Below are 18,225 nucleotides of genomic sequence, written 5' to 3' on the forward strand. Positions count from 1 at the left end.
TCCTACATAATATCCGCATACACTTAATATACTTTAATTGCACGTACACATTGACTGCTTCTTAACAAAATCCTGAGTCAAAACCATGTGCCATGTGGACGAGGCGGCAAAACGACACACACCTATCTCGTGAGTCGTGACCGGCACCTCCGCCCGCAGCCGAGCCAACGATTGGCCCCGGCCCACCGCCGCACCGGGAAGCAAAATTTAGGCCACCCAAACCCGGGAGGAAAACCCATCCATTCCCGTTCAAACCCAGCTCACCTTCCTCCCCCCTTCCCACCCGCCGCCGGCGCCACCGCCGCCCCGGGACGAACGATGCTGCTGGTCAGCCAGGCTGCCAACGGCTCCCTCTCCGCGCGGCGGCTGCCCTCCAAGCCGCTCGCCAGCCGCCGCGGCGCCAACCCCTACCCTCTCTTCGCCGGCCCGCGCGTCGCGCGCCGCCGCCTCGTGCTCTCCGGCGCCGCCGACGCGCGGGACGCGCCCCGCCGCGCCTCCGCCTCGCCTCCCGCCCACGCGGCCGCGGGCGAGGGCCCCTCCGGCTCCCCCGCCGCCACCGAGGACCCCGTCCTCCTCGGCGTCAGCGACGACCGCGTGCCCCTCGAGGGCGTCATCCAGGTCGAGAAGCCCGGCCAGGCCGACGCCCAGTCCAAGCTCGTCTCCTACGCGTAATCCCCGCACCCCCGGCGCGCCATTCCCCTTTTGTATTTATGTTCGTCTTCGATTCGCACGTTCGGTTCGTTCGCTGATCCCTTGCGTTCGCAGGAAGATAGGGCTTCTGGCCGGAGGGGATCTGCTTTGCCTGCTGGTCTTCTCCGCGATTGGGAGGCTCAGCCATGGCCTGCCCGTGCTTGACGTCGAGACGTTCAAGACGGCCGACCCGTTCATTGCTGGTCAGAGAAACGTGTCCACCCCTGCTTCTTTTTTCCTCTGCTGTTCTTCTGTTGGACGAAGGGGTTGCTAACTGAATCGGGTCTTCTGCAGGTTGGTTGCTTAGCGCCTACCTCCTTGGCGGATTTGGTGATGATGCCAAAGGAAGCAATGGTGTTGGGAATGCTGTAACTGTTGCGGCCAAATCCTGGGCTGTTGGGATACCGGTAATTTGTCTCCTATCAGCACTTGTACTCAAAACCCAAACAAGACCTTAATTTTATAATTAGAACGGCAATAAATCCACTGATTTCGTAATGCGTATTTATAGATTGTGAGTTCATGTTATGGACATTGTAGAGTGTATACCCATTTGCTTAACAGATAATCAGCCGTTGCCTGTTAGCCCGGTTCCATCAAGCTATCCATGTCCATTCTGCTGAGCATGTGTTCTATCGTGAATCCTTCGTAGTTCATTGTGTCTGATATGTTGTATTGTACCCGGCCTTTATCAATACATCTATTGGATGCATACGTCAATTTTTAACAAGGAATAGTGGAAAACCACCCCTTGTCGGCAAAGATAGCATACTGTTTTGGTTCCGTGGCTTTTGAAGGCAAGTTAGGGAGACAGTTTAAACATAATATATGAGAAAGCCTGTATTATCAGTTTCAGCAATGAAATTGGGGGGTACCCCTTAATTCGAGAAAAAAACTATATGAGAAAAGTTGAAGAGGATGGATTCATCTTAGAGAAAGGGCACAAGCAAAAAGTAGAATGGAATTTTTCCCAATAACCTAAAAAATTCCCTGTTTTTTTAGCTGTAATGGAATGTAGAGAGGCTCCTGCAGTCATGTATTAATCAAAGGTAAAATAAGGTTACATGATATGTAGTACAAGGTACAGGGTCTTTGACCCTAATCCATAAGGACTACACTTATGTCAGGGAACAAGAGTTCTAGGTAGTTTGCTCAAGAGTGCAAATCTTGCTTGAATCTAGACAGCCAGGACCTATGTGAATATGGAATCCTTTGGAAATCATATTGTTTCTTTCACATTTGACTCAAAATTTGAAGTATATATAGTCAGATAAGCTTGTTACACATTTGACTACCTTTTAGTAGCCCAATGAAGATGCATTGCTTTACAAATTTTTTATTGGCGCTACCAAATAGACAAATACATCGCCTTACTAAACAAACTAAGAATCTTCTCCATGGCTCTATCGACCGAGTGATGTGTCCAAACCTCTAAAATTGATTGTTGCCTTTCCTATCCTGTGGTAGTGATGATGTAAAAAAAAACCTAGTCAAAATTTTATGGTTCCGCAATCATGGGGAAGCAAATGCTGGCATTCTTTTGTGCTTGCGTACTTGATACATGCCTCACCTCAATAATGTCTTGTGGATATAAAGATGGTGTTCTGTTCTGTGTTTAACTTGTGCAATTTACTGCTATGTCTTATGGTTTATCTGTTGTGCTAGTTTCTTTTTATGCCAATATTTTTTGGGGGATGGTAATACCTGAAGCACAACACGACAGGTCTTGTATTTATGAGATTATAACTAAAGAAACAAGCAACGATGATGGCATGACGTGCATTTGAGTATCTGTGGTTTTTGACATGCATGCTGTGGTGTTAAGTCTACGATTTCTATTTGTTTGGATCACTTTATAGGATTTTAGACATTTATGCCAATTTATTGCTCAAGATGTAGGCTATGCTAGGAGATTATTTGTTTCAGAGTGTTGAACCATACATAATTTTGTTAGATTTCCATGAACAAGACTACGAAATTCAGGAAATCTTACACAAACATAATCGAGCTTGGTCAGTCTTCTGAAGCTGGAGAGCCGTTGTTAACTTGCATAAGTCTGCACTTGCATCTATGTGTGTTCTGAACTCTCTAAAAACATGTTCATAATCATGTTTCTTATTATGCGATTGTTCCCACTCTTGTTTGTTTGATGCCTTCATTAGCATAGAAGCATCTGATGATGATGTGTCTGCTGGTTTTCAATGTCTGGTACTGACTTCAGTGTGCTATCTCCTTTCAGTTGGGAATTGCCATTCGTTCAGTGACCGCTGGTCATATTCCACAAATTCCTTTCGTCTTGGTGGCCATGGGAAGTACTGGGGTCTTGTTGACTGCATGGCGTGCTCTGATTTCCCAAGTTCTTTCTGCTGGACAGAGCAAGAAGGATGATGTATACAGAAAGGGAAATCCTTTTGAGCTTTTCGAGGTTAGAAGTTTTTTTATATTTTAAACCATTACCACAGCATCGTTGATTTCATTCAGATGTTTCCATCGAAGGCCATTTTGGCTCAAAATTTTCTCTGAAATGTATCCTAGTACAATTGATTAGCCTATTAATAAACATGTCCTAACATATGCTTCCTTCTCTTTTGGCACATTTTTTCAATTGATTGTAGCTAGTTTGTCCGAAAAATGATATTCTAGGTCTTTGTTTGCTGTTTTGCAAATATTTACACATAGAGCAACACTTCATCCTTTCTGAGGTTACTCCTTTATCTCTGATGATTGCAAACAACATAGAAATGTTTTTCATTATTTCATACGGCAGGTTCTGTTGTAACTTTTTGGGTATAATTTGGCATTTTTTTTCCCAATTGATAAACTTGTCATGGAAGGAGAAGCTCATCTTTGTAACAAGGTCGAAAAGCTCTTAAAACAAATGCAATGATGAAGATTGAATTATATTGCTTATTTTCTAGTAGAAACTTTGCTCTGTGCAAAGGCTTTGTGCTTCTTGGTTCCCATCCAAAGTCATCTTCGTTTCTACTGCGAATTGTTATCTTTCAAGCACTGACAATGGCCGGCTTTTACTTATGCCAACTTACTTCCTTTATCCTTGCAGTTGCTCACATCGCTAGTGCGGAGGTGGTGAGATCTTAAGCTCAAAAAAGCAAGGATTACCACCAACCTTGTGTAAGTACAATTTTGAAGGCCATAGTCGGATCATATGCAGAAACTGCTTGACAGGTTCGCAGACAGAGGCAATGCACCCGCATACTAATATTAAGAAGATGTAGCTGATTAATCACTTGTATTACTGTATGCAGTCTGACTCAATCATTCTAATACTAATGAATAAACTGTGCCCGCTTGATCATGATTTTTTCTGTTTCTTCCTACTTTATGCACAAACGATTGCTGCTTCGCTTACAGATGCAATTGCCTGTTTTGCACCGAGTACACCAATGTTCCCTCGCTAACAAAGAGCAGACAAATGCTATGGATTCAGAGTAACGGTACATTTTTATCCCCTTGTCATCACCAGGAAACATCTCAAAAATGAGTGGAGAACAATATGATTTTTTGCAGTACAGCTGCAGGGAGCATGGGGGGAAAGAGAGGAGATTTTAGGGTGCAAATTGTAGTGGTTAGTTAGTGAAGTGCTAACGGTATCACTGACAAGAACTGGAGGTGAGACGCAGAAGGCCTGATCCCTACTACTTCTACGCTACTAGGATCACTGACGGCTCAGCCAGCCAAGCAGGTCTAGTCTAGATGCCGCCCCTGAAGAAGGGCTCGCCGAGGAAGGAGCTGGAGTAGGTGCCGCCGCCGTTGGGGAAGAGCGTGAGGAGGCAGACGACGGCGAGCACGAAGCCCCACGCGTAGCGCTCGCTCCCCAGCGGCGTGATCTCGTCCTGCGCCGGGATCTCCTCCCCGTCGCGGATGAAGGTGGCGAAGAGCCCCCACGCCAGGCACAGCACGCTGCCGCCGACGGCGTCCGCCCCCAGCAGCAGCGACGTGCCGAACGACAGCAGCGCCGCCGTGCGCCGCCCGAACAGCGCCTGCGCGACCCGGCCGCCCTCCAGCCGCCCGACCGGCAGCAGGTTCAGCGACGTCACCACGATCCCCAGCAGCCCCGCGAACGCCAGCGGGTCCACCGGCACGCCCACGCCCTCCACCGCGTTCGGCAGCACGTTCCCCAGCTCGTCCGCGTACGGCCCGATCACCTGCTGCACGAACGACAGCAGCGGGTTGTTGTAGAAGAACTCCGGCCGGATGAACCTGCCAGTCCGCCGCGCGCGAAACGTCGTCAGAGCTCTGGCTGGGGTTAACAATGGCGAGATCGATGTGTGTGTGGTGGTGCTGCTGCTACTTACAGGGCGTTCTCGCCGCCGTTGAAGCTGCCGTCGGCGATGAAGGCCGAGACGGCCAGCACCACCGACGTCAGGTACGCGCTGGCCGTGCGGGCCACGGGGATGTCGAACAGGGCCTTCTTGCTCGGCAGCAGCGACTCGTAGTTGTTCATCACACCCAGGCACCCCGTCCAGTTCGACGGCACCAGGAACGATGGGCTCAGCTTCACCCCGTACCTCGCCGCCGTCAACCTCGTCGCGATCTGCCATGAAATTGTTGTTCCCAAGACCATTATTACAAGGACGAGCATACATGCAAGAAAAGCTTAACGGAAATGATAAAGCTTAATTAGCAGGTGCAGTACCTCTGACACGCCGAGGATGGAGAGGAAGCCTCCGAAGAGGGGGAGGACGTCGGAGACGTAGTCGTCGAAGGACGCGCCAGGCTTGAGGAAGAAGCCGCTCATGAGAGCTATGGTCCCGAAGGTCGTGACGGCCAAGGCCACGGCGCTCAGGTAGCCCCACGGCGTGCTCAGCTTGGTCACCTCCAGCTGCAGCTCAATCTCTGCTTTCGGCTGCACCATGCAGACCTGCTTGGTGATGTCGTCGTTCCTCTCCTCCATGAACCACAGGGTGACCTCTGTCCCTGCCGCCTCGGCGATCTTCTTCTCCAGCTTCGGCCTCACCTCCTCGATGGGCTTCCTCAGGTTGCCGATGAAGATGCCGCCGTCGCCGAACCTCCGCACGTCCACCGCGAAGAACGTGTCGTACCCGAAGCAGCTCTTGAGCTGCACCATTAATTCGAGCACCCAGATTTCAACAAATCTTCACGAAATTTTTCCCATGATTGAACTGTGAATACCAACTAGCAGTACAAGCGATGATCGTTGAGGTTAATGAATAGATTACCTTGTTGAGGTCGAGCGCCTTGAAGGTCTGCTCGGCCTCCTCCAGCCTCTGCTTCTCCCGTTCCAGCGTGCCCTTGATGAACCCACGGAGCAGGCCGCCGACCGGGCTGGCGTCGGGCTCGCGGTCGAGCTCCCGGAGCTTCCGGTCGGCGCGCTTCTTCTCGAGCTTGATGGCGGCCTCGATGGACGGGTTGCCCATGAACTTCTTGAACTCCTCGTCCGACCTCCAGTCCACCTCCTGCTGCTCATCCCTGCTCTTCTTCTCGCTGTCCTCGCCATCACCTCCTTCCTGATGATCTCCTCCCCCTCCTCCTCCGGCATGATGCGACGACACCTTCTTCGCCTCCTCAACCTTTTGCTCGTCAGGAGCAACGGCAGTGGAGGAGACCGGCCGGTTCTCCGTCGCCTGATTTTGCTCCCGCAGCGAGCACCTGAATAGGGAGCTTCTCCTGAGAGGCCTGAGAGGTGGCCTGTGATGGTTCTTGCAGAAGCTTCTTGGTAAGGTTGCTCTCCCACCAGTGCTGCTGCTGCTGCTACACACGATAGTTGCAACGAGCGAAGTGGAAGCCATTACTGGTGGCGAGCTGCTGTGAAGCTCGATTGATGGTGCCTGCTGCCTGTTCGATCTGGTGCTTTGATTTTGGTGTGGAGATCCTGGGAGCTCATGGGGGGAGCTTAAAATGGTTCGGAAGGAGCAGGAAGGCGAGCGTTCTAGAAGGCTGGAGAATGCGCCGGGAGGAGTCGTGAAGAATGCGACGGCCGGAGCAGCAGATGTGATCGAGTAGTGGCGGGTGGCGACGAAGGAGGTGAAGGCCCCGGCTTATCCAATTGGTCAAGAGAAATGTACACTTGGCGGCAGCTCGGCTTGCTAGAGCTTCTAGCGTGGGCCCTGCCTCGAAAGTCTTTGGTAACTTGCTTTCCGTACACTCACATTTGGGCCAAATTCGAACATTTTAACTAGTATTCCATCCATTTCAAAATAAGTGTCTTTGATTTAGTACTATCTCCGTCTTATTTGTCGCTTAAACGGATGTATCTAGCACTGAAGCACATCTGGATATATCCATTTCAGCGACAACTAATTCCGGATGATGGTACTAGTACAACTTCGACTAAAGTTGTAGTTAATCAAATCAAAGACACTAAAGTTGTACTAAATTAAAGACACTAAATTTGTATTGGTAGTTTTTTTTTGCGGGGTGTAGTAGTAGTCATTTTGACATTAGAAATTGTTTGCTATCATTTTGACATGCCGGAGAATTTTTTTAGATCATTAGTTTGTAATGAAAAATATTTGAATATTTTTTATATTTAAAGATGCTTGATTTAGGACGAACTATAACTTTAAGTATTTTGCAAAGGAGGCAGTGTTCATGTAACAAGATTAATTGTTTATATATGCATGAGGGAGTGTACAGTAACATGGCTCGCTAAAATCTACATACATGAGAATATAGGATTTGCAGAGCTTATACAACTGAATATGTATGTTTTCAAGTCCAAGAAAATATACTCCTTTTGTTTGCAATTATAAGATGTTGACTTTCGCTTCTTTTACGCGTGACTTTGACTATAATTTTGTTTAGATATATTTTTTCTGAAATGTTTTTTTGTTTAAAAGTAATATTAGATTTAGATTAAGTCTCTTTTAAGTGTTGTGTGTGTATCTACTGTGGCGGCGTTTTGATGTCGCGTGGAATAGAAGTCCAACAGTTTGATCACCATCTTGGTTTGGTTCTCTGACAACACCACGAACCCTGTCGTATTCTCGTCATATAGGCATGGTGGATTGTCATCCAATGTGTGGCGATGGTGACGATGATGCTGGGTTCGTGTCTATTTTGTCCAATGGTTCTATAGTGGGTGACAAAGTAGTGATTCAGTAGCCTGACCTACTAGATATCTTTGTTTTTGTTTGAAAAACTAACTAGTGAATGATCATTCATTACAAACTTAACGACAAACCATTTGGCGGCCATAGGGTCTAGGAGTCGACATTGTCTAACTTGGACTCTTGAAGGTACCCGCCTACTTGGGAGGTTTCCTCCTTCGTAGCTACGCCCAGTTGCCGGCTCTGGGCACCCGGGGAGGCATTCTCATGCTTTGGGATGGTTCCGTCATTGACATCAATGACACTGTGGTATTGGAATTCTGTCTCTCCGCCTCGGTCACCTTGCGTGAGTCTAGCAACACGTTCAAGGTCACCACCATCTATGGCCCTTCTACCACCTCGAGAAAAGATGATTTCTTTGCTGAATTGATCACTCAAAAGCCTGCATATGGATCCAAGTGGCTGGCCCTAGGTGACTTCGATCAAATCTACCGGGCTCGTGACAAGAATAGGCGCAACATTAATAGAGGCCGCAACACCCTTAAATCTTGTGGGCTCAAAGAGATCCACCTCTAGAACCATCGCTTCACTTGGAGTAATGAAAGGATAAATCCTACTGTGTGCAAGCTTGACTCTTTTTTCTGTAACACCGAATGGGACATCCACTTCACTCACGTTTTGCATGCCTTGTCTTCGCCTCTCTCCGACCATTGCCCGCTCTTTCTTGCTAATGAATGTGGCCCTAGAAGACTCCAGAGCTTCAAGTTCGAAAATGTTTGGCCCTCCCTTCCGCGATTCAATGAGAATGTGCATAACGCTTGGAATGAGCATACGGTGCACACCGAGCCTTGCCAAGTGTTATTCCACAAACTTCCACAAACTCAGGAAGACTAGTGTCCAGCTTTACGAATGGAGTAGAAGCCTCTTCTCCAAATCCAAACTCCAACTTCATCCTGCTCTTAGGATCATTCTTGAGCTCGATGTGGCCCAAGAATCCCACACCTTAAGCCAGGCCGAGCATGATCTCCGGCCTCAGCTCCAGAAAAGAGTGGTGAGTTTGGCGGTCCTTGAGCGTTCAAGAAAGAAACAATCTGCTCACATTGCAAATTTGTAGGAGGGTGATGCCAACACCAAATACTTCCATGGGCACATCAATGCTAGAAGGTGAGAAAACTACATTCCCTGATTGGAGCGTAATAATGGTTGGGTCACCAAGCATGAGAGAAAGTAGGAAATCATTCTTGATCACTTCTCAAACATCATTGAAAAGGCAAATGCTAGGAAGAAAGACTTCAATTGGGATCAATTTCATTTTGAGGACTGTGACCTTGGTAAGCTTGATGAGCCCTTCACGATGGAGGAAGTGCATAATGCCATCAAGCAAATGCCCATGACAAGGCCCCTCGACCCGATGGTTTCACCAAAATGTTCTTCAAATCATGTTGGGGAATTATTAAAGATGATGTTATGCAGGTGATCACTACAAAAAAAATGCACTTCCGTGATGATACGTGTTTGTCACAGTAGGTCGCGTTTTCTGTCATGCATGTACATCCATGACAAATTTATGACAGAATCAAGATAGTCATACATGTGCTGTCGTAGAAGTGTTCCATGACATTACCAAAATTATCATCACGAAAGTGTCCACTTCCATGACGATAAATCGCGCGTCACAGAAGTGCTTTCGTCAAGGGTGACTGACACGTGGCATCCACCGTAACGGAACGCTGTTAAGCTATTGGGTCGGGTTTTGGATCCGATAACCCGTTAACAGCCCCGACCAATGGGGATTTTCCACGTGTAAAATCATCATTGGCTGGAGGAAACACGTGTCGGCTCGTTGTTGGGATAGATGTCATCCACTCATTGGACAGAAGGCGCCTATGATACGTCGACATGTGGCACGACCCAACAGAGGCCCATTCCTGTGAAAAGGCCGGCCCATTTGACTTGGTCAAAAGGTGACGTGTCGGCCCATGGAAAGCCTGTTAACGGCCTGTTCGCATATAGCCCATTTACAGCCCGCTAACCCAAGGCCCGTTACGCCCTATCCGAATTAGGCCCAGTAGCATCATCTGGGCCATCCAATATGATTCCAGCCCGTTTTCACTTCTGGCCCATGTATGGCCCATGACGTCTTTCGGCCCATATGAGGCCCTATGTAACTCTTGGCCTATTAACGGCCCGTGGTGAAACTGGCCCGCAATGAACAGTGTATCACTTTAGACCCATTAATGGCCCGTGGTGAAACTGGCCCGTAATGAGCAGTGTATCACTTTATACCCATTAAGGGCCCGTTATTCAGTTGGGCCATTTCCAGCCCATGTTATATTTCGGCCTTCTTAGAGCCCATTTATTCTTGGGCTCATTTCGAGCATTCATTTACTTACGGCCCATTACTGTCATTTTCTGCTTGTGGGCCAAATTCAACCCGTGGTTACAGTCGGCCCATTTGTGGTCCGTTAATACATTGGGCCGTTTTCATAGCGTCATCAAATATAGCCTATTAACGATGGCCCGTTATGGTCGGTCCATGAACGGACGATTCCAACTCTAGCCCGTTTACGACCATAACGCGGCCTGTTATTGGCCCATGTTTGGCCAATCGATCATACGGCCCGTATAAGGCCCATTGATGATACGGCCCGTAGAAGGCCCATTGTTTCTATGGCCCGTAGAAAGCCCAATGTTTCTACGGCCCGTAGAAGGCCTACTGTTTCTACGGCCCGTAGAAGGCCCACTGTTTCTACGGCCCGTAGGAGGCCTAGTGTCACTACAGTAAATATTAGCCCATGTTTATTGTGGCCTAGTTTTAAAAAATAGGTTATTGCAGCCACTAGTAAACCACGGAAAAAGAACTGCACTGACTACAAGCAAACAAATAAACAAGACAACAAGGAAATAAATAAGTAAGGAACTTATGCTAGGGTATCACGGCTATTACACATATTATATCCACTGGGCATCAAAGTTCACCACCAGTCCAAATATAGGGAACACAACAGCATATAAACGCCGCAGCAAAACAAGTCCAGAACTGAAACCACTTCAGAAGAGTTCAAGAAACAATATCCTGGGTACCCATAATGTTGGAAAGATGCTTAGCAAGCTTATTAACTTTCTCTTATTTGGCGCTTAAATCCTCCAGCGCTTGCTGTTGCACAAGAAAGTACGCATCTGAATTCTGCAGGGACTTCCTCAGTCCTTCGGCTTCTTGCCGCATCACGGCTGACTGATGCCTTTCAGCTTGTAGCTGAGACTGAAGAAGCCGAAGTGATTCAGGCAGCGAGTTCGAAGAGCTTGTGCCAGTGGTACTAGCCAGTAACTCAAACACTATATCAACGCAGGACTGTGGGGTTTTCTCAATGTCGGATTTTGGGTTCCGGCAGACCCTTGAGGTTTGAACACTGGGGTACGCGCAGAGATTATGCCCTCTGCCTACCTGCTCCTCACCGAATCGCTAGGATCTAAACTACGAAAGAATCAGCACAAAGACACAGGGTTTATACTGGTTCGGGCCACCATTGTGGTGTAATACCCTACTCCAGTGTGTGGTGTGGTGGATTGCCGCTTGGGCTGATGATGAACAATACAAGGAAGAATAGCCTCGCGAGGGTCTGTTCTTGGCTGGTGCGATGAAGTGCTAGGAGGAGTTCAGTCGCCCTATCTCTCTCTCTTTCTATTCTAGATGTATGCCAGATACCAGATCATCATCTACCCTGGGGGTGGCTAGTCCTATTTATAGGCAAAGGCCCTGGGCCTCTTCCCAAATATTGAGCGGGAAGGGCGCCAACAATTGGCCATTTTGAAGGGGAACAGCGGGTACACTTATCCTGACTAAAGTTGGTCCTCGCCTGTCAAAGGCTCTGGTGGTGACGCCGGCTTGGGATCCACGGTGACCTCCGTCCTACCGTTGGACTGGTCTTCGTCTTGTTGCACCAAAATGGATGCCTTTGCTTGATGCTCTCGCCTGCGCTTGCTCCCCTTGCACCAAAGAGGAAAGAAGGACACTGCACGGGCTGGCGCCCGACTGGCGCCCGACTGGCGCCCTTGGTCGTCATGGCTTGCGTCATGGGCACCTCGCGAGGTACCCTGCCTTGAACTCTCCGCCTCCTCGTGAGTCAGCCTGATGAGGCCATGCCTGAGGAAGCTCCTTGTCGTCCGCCCCGCGATGCTTGGCCCCTCGCGAGGGTCTTGAGCTTGTGCTGATGAAGATGGGCTGTGCTGGGCCCCCTTTGAGCCACGCCGCAGGCCGCAGGCAGGCAAGTCTGGGGACCCCCGTTCCCAGAACACCGACAGTAGCCCCCGGGCCCACGGCGCGCCCGGACTTGGCCGAGCAGAGAGGCGAAAGGGCAAGTGCGAAGCGTTGTGGGCCCTAAGAGCTTGCGGTCTTGGGCGCCACGTGGCGGTTGATTGGACATGGGCGGCACCGTTCCCCACGATGCCTCGGCAACTGCACGGATTCGACAACTCCCTGCATGCAAAGCGGGTCATGATTACCTGCGATCGTGGAAGCCGACGGTTGGCCTCCTCTGGCTATAAGTACGGAGCGGCGCGAGCCACTCCAGTTCATCTTCCTCTGCTACTTCTCCTCTTCTTCATCTTCGCCACTGCTCCGCCTTGCCGCCATGGCTCCGATACGCCGGTTCTCTGTGGAAGAGAAAGGGAAGCCCCCCGAGAGGGCCTCGACTCACTTCCGCCAAAGAAGCGGTTGGTCCTCTGCCGCCGAGATGAGGGCGCGCGGCAGGAGGTGTTGAGGCCTTGGTGCGAGCGGCCGCCGCCAGGGTTTCCGCTGCCCTTGTACGCCCACCTTGAGGGCCCTACAGGAGCTGATGCTGAGCGCCATGGACGACGCCGCCGTCGGCGCCGGCGGGTCACGGCGGTGCCCGTTGTCCCTTCGGGAGTTCACGCCGAGGGCTCCTCCCGAGAGTTTGTGCTCCACGCCGCCATGCCTCCTCGATCTTGGATTCGCCTTCCTCCTTCCTTCGCCTTTGAGATCCCGCCTAGGGGGCCTTTCAGGCTCTGGCTGCAGCACGCCGATTGCCAGACTCCTGCGACCGATACGGATGTCGAGGTCGTCGCTCCAGGTAAGGTCTTCATGACCCGGGGCTGGGGCGAGATCGCCCGGGTTTGCAGGACGAGGGGCGCCCTCGTGATCCACCTGGAGTTCGACGGTGCCTCCATGATGTTCTTCAAGGTCTTTGGCGAAGATGGGCGTCGGCTGGAGTGCTGTCCCATAGGCAGCAGTAGAAGCCCCAGAGCGGCAAGGACCAGGCCTGCCGTCACACGTTCTTCTAGCAGCTCCTCAAGCGGCGTGGGCGCCGGAGGATACAGCGACTCCGCCGAGCTCTTCGCAACTCCAGAGACGAGCAACGACAGCTATGAGCCCCCGAGCCTACGCCGCTCTCGGAGCAGGACGGGCTCGTTAGGCCGCCATCGTCTCTGGTCTGGATGAGGTTGGCGCCGGTGCCTGGCGGCCCACTGTTGATGATGACGTCTGCCATGATGGTTCCTGTAGTTAGGACTCCTTAGGATATGCGTCTTTTGTCCCTGCGAGGAGCCAGAATACGCCACGCGGGGGCTTGTAAGGTGTCTGTAGCTCCATTTGTCAATATGATCCTTATCGTGAAGCGGTGCGAGATGCTTATTCCGTCTTAGCTTAGTTTCTTCCTTTCGGACCTCGTGAGGGCTTGATGCTCTGCGCCGATGGGTCCCAGTCCCAAGGCGGCTTCAGCCATCGCTGGTATGCCAGGTCGCGATGCCGTGGTCAAGGCCAGGAGGTGAGCGGCCCGAGGTCCGGTAAGAGAACCTGAGTCGCGATGCTCAGGAGGTCCCCCTTAGCGCTCAAGCAGCCATCATTTGGTGAGAAAGGAGAGCAACGCTGCCAACACGGGATTGCATTAGGTGCGGGGATGGTGATGCGATAGCTAATGTTCTCGTAGGATGACTTATCTTGTGGGTCAGGAAACGCTTCCTGGTGGGGGGCTAGGTCCGTGCCCTGGCTGGCGAGGGGTTGCTTGGTGAGGTCCTCACGTGCTCCTCCCCTCTCGCCTTCGCTCCCCTTTCTGCTCTACGTCCTCGGGTCCCGGCCCTCGAGCTGGTCTCAACCATCGCTAGCATGCCAGGTCGCGATGCCATAGACATGACCAGAGGGTGAGGGCTGGAGGGCCAGTAGGAGCCCTGAGTCGTGATGCTCAGGCACCCCCCTTCAACGTGCAAGTGGTTCGCGCGGGTGAGAGTGAAGAAGACACCGTGAGGGCCTCGCCTGATGATGCTCCTTGGAGGGACCCTGCAGGCTCAACACAAAAGGAACGAGAGTTCGCCATGACAATCGATAGTTAGTCGTTAGCTGCTTTGGAGAGGAGACGAGGCGCAAAAGGCCTCGCGGGGTGTGTTGGGGCACCCGTGAACCAGCACGGGGCTCACGGGGCCCGTCCCCAAGGAGGGTTGCGCCCGACACTGGGCCCTATCTTGGAGTGTGTTCCTGCAAATTTGACTAGATGCCGGTGCTCTACGTCCTCGGGTCCCGGCTCTCGGGCTGGTCTCAGCCGTTGCTGGTATTCCAGGTCGCGATGCCGTGGACAAGACTAGAGGGTGAGGGCCGGAGAGCCGATAGGAGCCCCGAGTCGTGATGCTCAGGCACCCCCCCTTTAACGCGCAAGTTAGGTTAGATGTGGAAACTCTACGTCCTCGGGTCCCGGCTCTCGGGCTGGTCTCAGCCGTTGCTGGTATGCCAGGTCACGATGACGTGGACAAGACCAGAGGGTGAGGGCCGGAGAGCCGGTAGGAACCCTGAGTCGCGATGCTCAGGCACCCCCCTTTAACGCGCAAGCTTTCGACATCCAAGAAGAAAAGGTACCGTGAACAGGCACCAAATAACAAGCATGATGGGTCGAAAGCATGGCCCTAAGATAAATGCAGAAGGGGTACATGCCACTGGGTCTGACCCGAGCGGCTTGGGGATAATGCAGCCCGAGGGGCGCCCCCAGCAGAGTAAGCTAAGAACATGAAATAAAAGGGATACACGCCGCAGGGACGGACCCACGCGGCCTGGGAATAATGCGGCCCTGAGGGCGCTCCCAGCTGGAAATGAAACTTGAAAGATGTCACGTGATGATGCTGAAGACGAAGGGGTGTTGATGTAGCAGACTCGGTGGGCCGCGGGAGCCGATCCTCACGAGCCCCCAGGCCCTGGGGCCTCGGGAGGCTCCGGAGGCGCTGGTGGCTCCTCGCGGACCATCTCCATCTCCACCAGGGCTGCGGCACGCCTGACCTCTCGAGCCCCCAGGGTGGCCCTCATGAAGCGCTGGTACGCGGCAGCCGCATTCGGCAAGCCATAAGGCATGCGAACGTAGCTGTGGGGCGGACCCTCGCAGCGTCCCACTTGCGAAGGCCAGAGGCGCTCCTGAGACGTGGGTCGGTTGAGCCCTGGTATGTCGATGCAGACGCGCAGCCCACCATCCTCGCCTGGATGGGGGGCCACAGCGGGTAGGCGGCGGCCGCCTCTCATGACTCTTGACTCCTGTAGCTCCTGAATGGCCTTGCTGACAAACTCCTGAGGGTCTGGCCCTCCTTGCCTTGCTCCTTCTTGAGGGAAATGTGCTTCGAAACACGCCTCCACGTGATGCCCAAGCGCCTCCCTCGCGACCTTGGCGAGGTCGGCGGCCCTCCAGGGGAGAGCCCCCGAGCCCTGCCTGAGGGGGGCGCCGGGCGCGCCTCCCTATGTGATAGAAGGAGTCTCCCCCCTGAGCAGGCGCGGGCCCTGAGGGGCCTGCCTCCTGAGGGGCTGGGCCGGACGATGTCTTCTTCTTCTTAGGGGCGGCCTCGGGAAGCCTCCTGCTTCCCCGGTCCGGGTCTTCCAGTGACGCGGCCTGGAAGGCTCGCTCCAGGGAGCACACTGCGTCTCTCTCTTCGTAGGGCACAATGATGACTCCGCCACTTCCTGGCATCTTGAGGACGTTGTAGTCGTGGTGGGTTACAGCCATGAACTTGGCCAGCGCTGGGTACCCGAGGATGGCGTTGTACGGCAGGCGAATGTGGGTGACGTCGAAGTCAATGAGCTCGGTGCGGTAGTTGTCGCGTGCCCCGAAGGTGACAGGGAGGTGAACCTGCCCGATCGGGACCGTGGATCCGTCGGTGACTCCGGAGAAAGGCTTGGTTGGCTGAAGCTGATTGTAGGGCACTTGGAGATTGTTGAACATTTCCACAGACAGGACGTTGAGCCCTGCCCCGCCATCGATGAGGGTCCTGGTGACTAGCACGTTGCTGATGATTGGGCAACAAAGCATCGGGAGGACTCCAGCTGTAGCCGCGCACTTGAGCTGATCCGCAGAGCTGAACATGATGGCGCATGCCGACCACCTGAGAGGGCGTGTGGCCTTGAGCTTGGGAAGGGATGCATTTACTTCGCGGGCGAACTGCTTGAACATGCGCTGAGAGGCTGGGGCTTGAGCCCCGCCCAGGATGCAGGCGATCGCGCGTGGCTCCTGGAAGCCCCCAGCCCCCTCGTCCTGATGGCGATCCTCGTTTCTTCTTGGCTGCGGCGGCAGCAGAGGGAGACCTGCGTTCCCTTGTGGGCGATCCTCGCGAGGCTGATCCCTCAAGCCTCCCTTGCGAGGCGGGTCCTTCCAGCGATCCTTGCGAGGTTGGTCGCGCCACCCCTGGCGTGGGCCGCGGTCTTCCCAACGTCCTGCGTTCCTTCCTCCTCCCCGGTCGTAACCCCGGTCGTTGTGGTCGGGACATCGGCTGACCCTTCCTTCACGCACGGCCCGGAGCTCTTGGCATTCATTGGTGTTATGGGTGTGGAGGTCGTGGTACACGCAGTACCGACTGCCCTTGGAGGGTTCGGGCTGATCTCTGCCCCGCTTGGTGTCTGGCTCTGCCGTGAGCACGGCAGCCCCCTTGTGCTTCACATCCTTGGCTTTGGGCTTCTTCTCTTCTGGGTCTGCGGCAGGCAGCTCGAGGAGGGAGAGGCGCCCCTCCTCAGCCCTGGCGCACTTGGTCGCCAAGTTGAACAGCTCCAAGGAGGTGCACAGGTCTTCACACATCGCCAACTCCTCCATCATCTTGACGTCGCGCACGCCATCGGAGAAGGCTGAGATGATGTCCTCCTCGGTCACCTTGGGGATCTTGAGGCGCGCGTTGTTGAAGCGCTGGATGTACTTATGCAGGGTTTCCCCTGGCTGCTACTTGATACGGTGCATGTCGCTCACGACGGGTGGCCGGTCGCGAGTACCCTGGAAGTTGGCGATGAAGCGGGTGCGCATCTCGTCCCAGGAGGAGATCGTGCCTGGTGCCAGATTCAGGAGCCAGGTGCGGGCCCCGTCCTTGAGCGCCATGGGAAACCAGTTCGCCATGACCTTCTCGTCTCCGTTGGCGGCCTCGATGCCCAGCTCGTAGAGCTGTAGGAACTCTGCAGGGTCAGCTGTGCCGTCGTAGCGGGGAGGCATGTCTGGCTTGAACTTGCCGGGCCACGCGACGCTGCATAGCTCGGGGGTGAAGGCGCGGCAGCCCGCTGTGGCCACAGGAGGCCTTGGGCGACGAAGAGCTTGGTCCTGTGGGTCCCCATGCACTGCAGCTGGGAGCAGCGCGGGGTCTTGACGTGCCGGAGCAGGGAGCGCTCGAGCGGCTTCTCGAGGGCGTGGGACTTCTTGGCAGCTCTGTTCCTGCCGCGCTGGCGCCTGACGGGGCGGGTTCCGCTCAGGGGCCGCGCGCCTTGGAGCCAGGGTGCCTTCTCGAGGGGGAGGCAGCTGAGGCGCCCCGGGAGCTTCATTGCCTGCGCAGGGCGGGGCACGGTGCAGTGAGAAGGATGGCGCGGGGGAGCCCCCAGCGGCGCGGACGAGGTCGGCGACTCGGTCGAGCCACTCCTCGTAGACGTCGTCGATTGGGCGGTAGCGCAGGAGCTCGTTTGCCGCGATGAGCGCAGCTCGAGCCTCCATGGCCGCGCGGGGCGCGCGAGACGAAGAACCAGCAGGGGTGAGCGAGGGTGTAGCAGTGCGGCCGTCTCGCCTCATGGATGGGTGCTGGGACGATGCTTGCTGCTCGTTCCCCGCCAGGCCGGTGGCGGCGTTGACGGCAGGTGACGGGGAACGACGGGGGCGCCCGCCAACGGGGGCCGTCTGGGCGACGCGGGAAGCGAGGGCGGCATGGCGCTCGGCGCGGGCCCGATGAGCGTCTGACATGGACGCGATGGTCGGAGAAGAACAGGGCGACGGGAGGCGAATTCCGGCGCACCCCTACCTAGCACGCCAAATGTCGGATTTCGGGTTTCGGCAGACCCTTGAGGTTCGAACACTGGGGTGCGCGCGGAGATTACGCCCTCTGCCTACCTGCTCCTCACCGAATCGCTAGGATCTAAACTACGAAAGAATCAGCACAAAGACACAGGGTTTATACTGGTTCGGGCCACCATTGTGGTGTAATACCCTACTCCAGTGTGTGGTGTGGTGGATTGCCGCTTGGGCTGATGATGAACAATACAAGGAAGAATAGCCTCGCGAGA

The 18,225-nt window shown here is 53.6% G+C and overlaps 2 protein-coding genes across 2 annotated transcripts; one reads left to right on the top strand and one right to left on the bottom strand.

Annotated features, from left to right (window-relative positions):
• Positions 1 to 229: 229 nt before the first annotated feature.
• LOC119294927 lies at positions 230 to 4,006 on the top strand. The gene is made up of 5 exons (XM_037573220.1): positions 230 to 668; positions 766 to 893; positions 985 to 1,097; positions 2,930 to 3,115; positions 3,752 to 4,006. Exons 1-5 carry the CDS (start codon positions 319 to 321, stop codon positions 3,779 to 3,781), a joined length of 807 nt encoding a protein of 268 aa, XP_037429117.1. The 5' UTR covers positions 230 to 318; the 3' UTR covers positions 3,782 to 4,006.
• A 134-nt stretch (positions 4,007 to 4,140) lies between these two features.
• On the bottom strand, positions 4,141 to 6,622 carry LOC119294926 (probable zinc metalloprotease EGY3, chloroplastic). Its single transcript, XM_037573218.1, has 4 exons — positions 5,892 to 6,622; positions 5,348 to 5,770; positions 5,007 to 5,245; positions 4,141 to 4,911 (listed from the first exon to the last, which is right to left on the bottom strand). Exons 1-4 carry the CDS (start codon positions 6,459 to 6,461, stop codon positions 4,401 to 4,403), a joined length of 1,743 nt encoding a protein of 580 aa, XP_037429115.1. The 5' UTR covers positions 6,462 to 6,622; the 3' UTR covers positions 4,141 to 4,400.
• Between the last annotated feature and the right edge of the window lie 11,603 nt (positions 6,623 to 18,225).

Source organism: Triticum dicoccoides, chromosome 4B (assembly GCF_002162155.2).
Source record: "Triticum dicoccoides isolate Atlit2015 ecotype Zavitan chromosome 4B, WEW_v2.0, whole genome shotgun sequence".
Taxonomy (NCBI): domain Eukaryota; kingdom Viridiplantae; phylum Streptophyta; class Magnoliopsida; order Poales; family Poaceae; genus Triticum; species Triticum dicoccoides.

Coding starts and splice junctions, on each gene's coding strand:
- LOC119294927 (XM_037573220.1), top strand. CDS start 319: ATGCTGCTGGTCAGCCAGGCTGCCAACGGCTCCCTCTCCGCGCGGCGG. Junction 1,098..2,929: donor CCTGGGCTGTTGGGATACCG/GTAATTTGTCTC, acceptor ATCTCCTTTCAG/TTGGGAATTGCCATTCGTTC. Junction 3,116..3,751: donor ATCCTTTTGAGCTTTTCGAG/GTTAGAAGTTTT, acceptor TTATCCTTGCAG/TTGCTCACATCGCTAGTGCG.
- LOC119294926 (XM_037573218.1), bottom strand. CDS start 6,461: ATGGCTTCCACTTCGCTCGTTGCAACTATCGTGTGTAGCAGCAGCAGC. Junction 5,771..5,891: donor AGGCGCTCGACCTCAACAAG/GTAATCTATTCA, acceptor TTAATGGTGCAG/CTCAAGAGCTGCTTCGGGTA. Junction 5,246..5,347: donor CCATCCTCGGCGTGTCAGAG/GTACTGCACCTG, acceptor ATTTCATGGCAG/ATCGCGACGAGGTTGACGGC.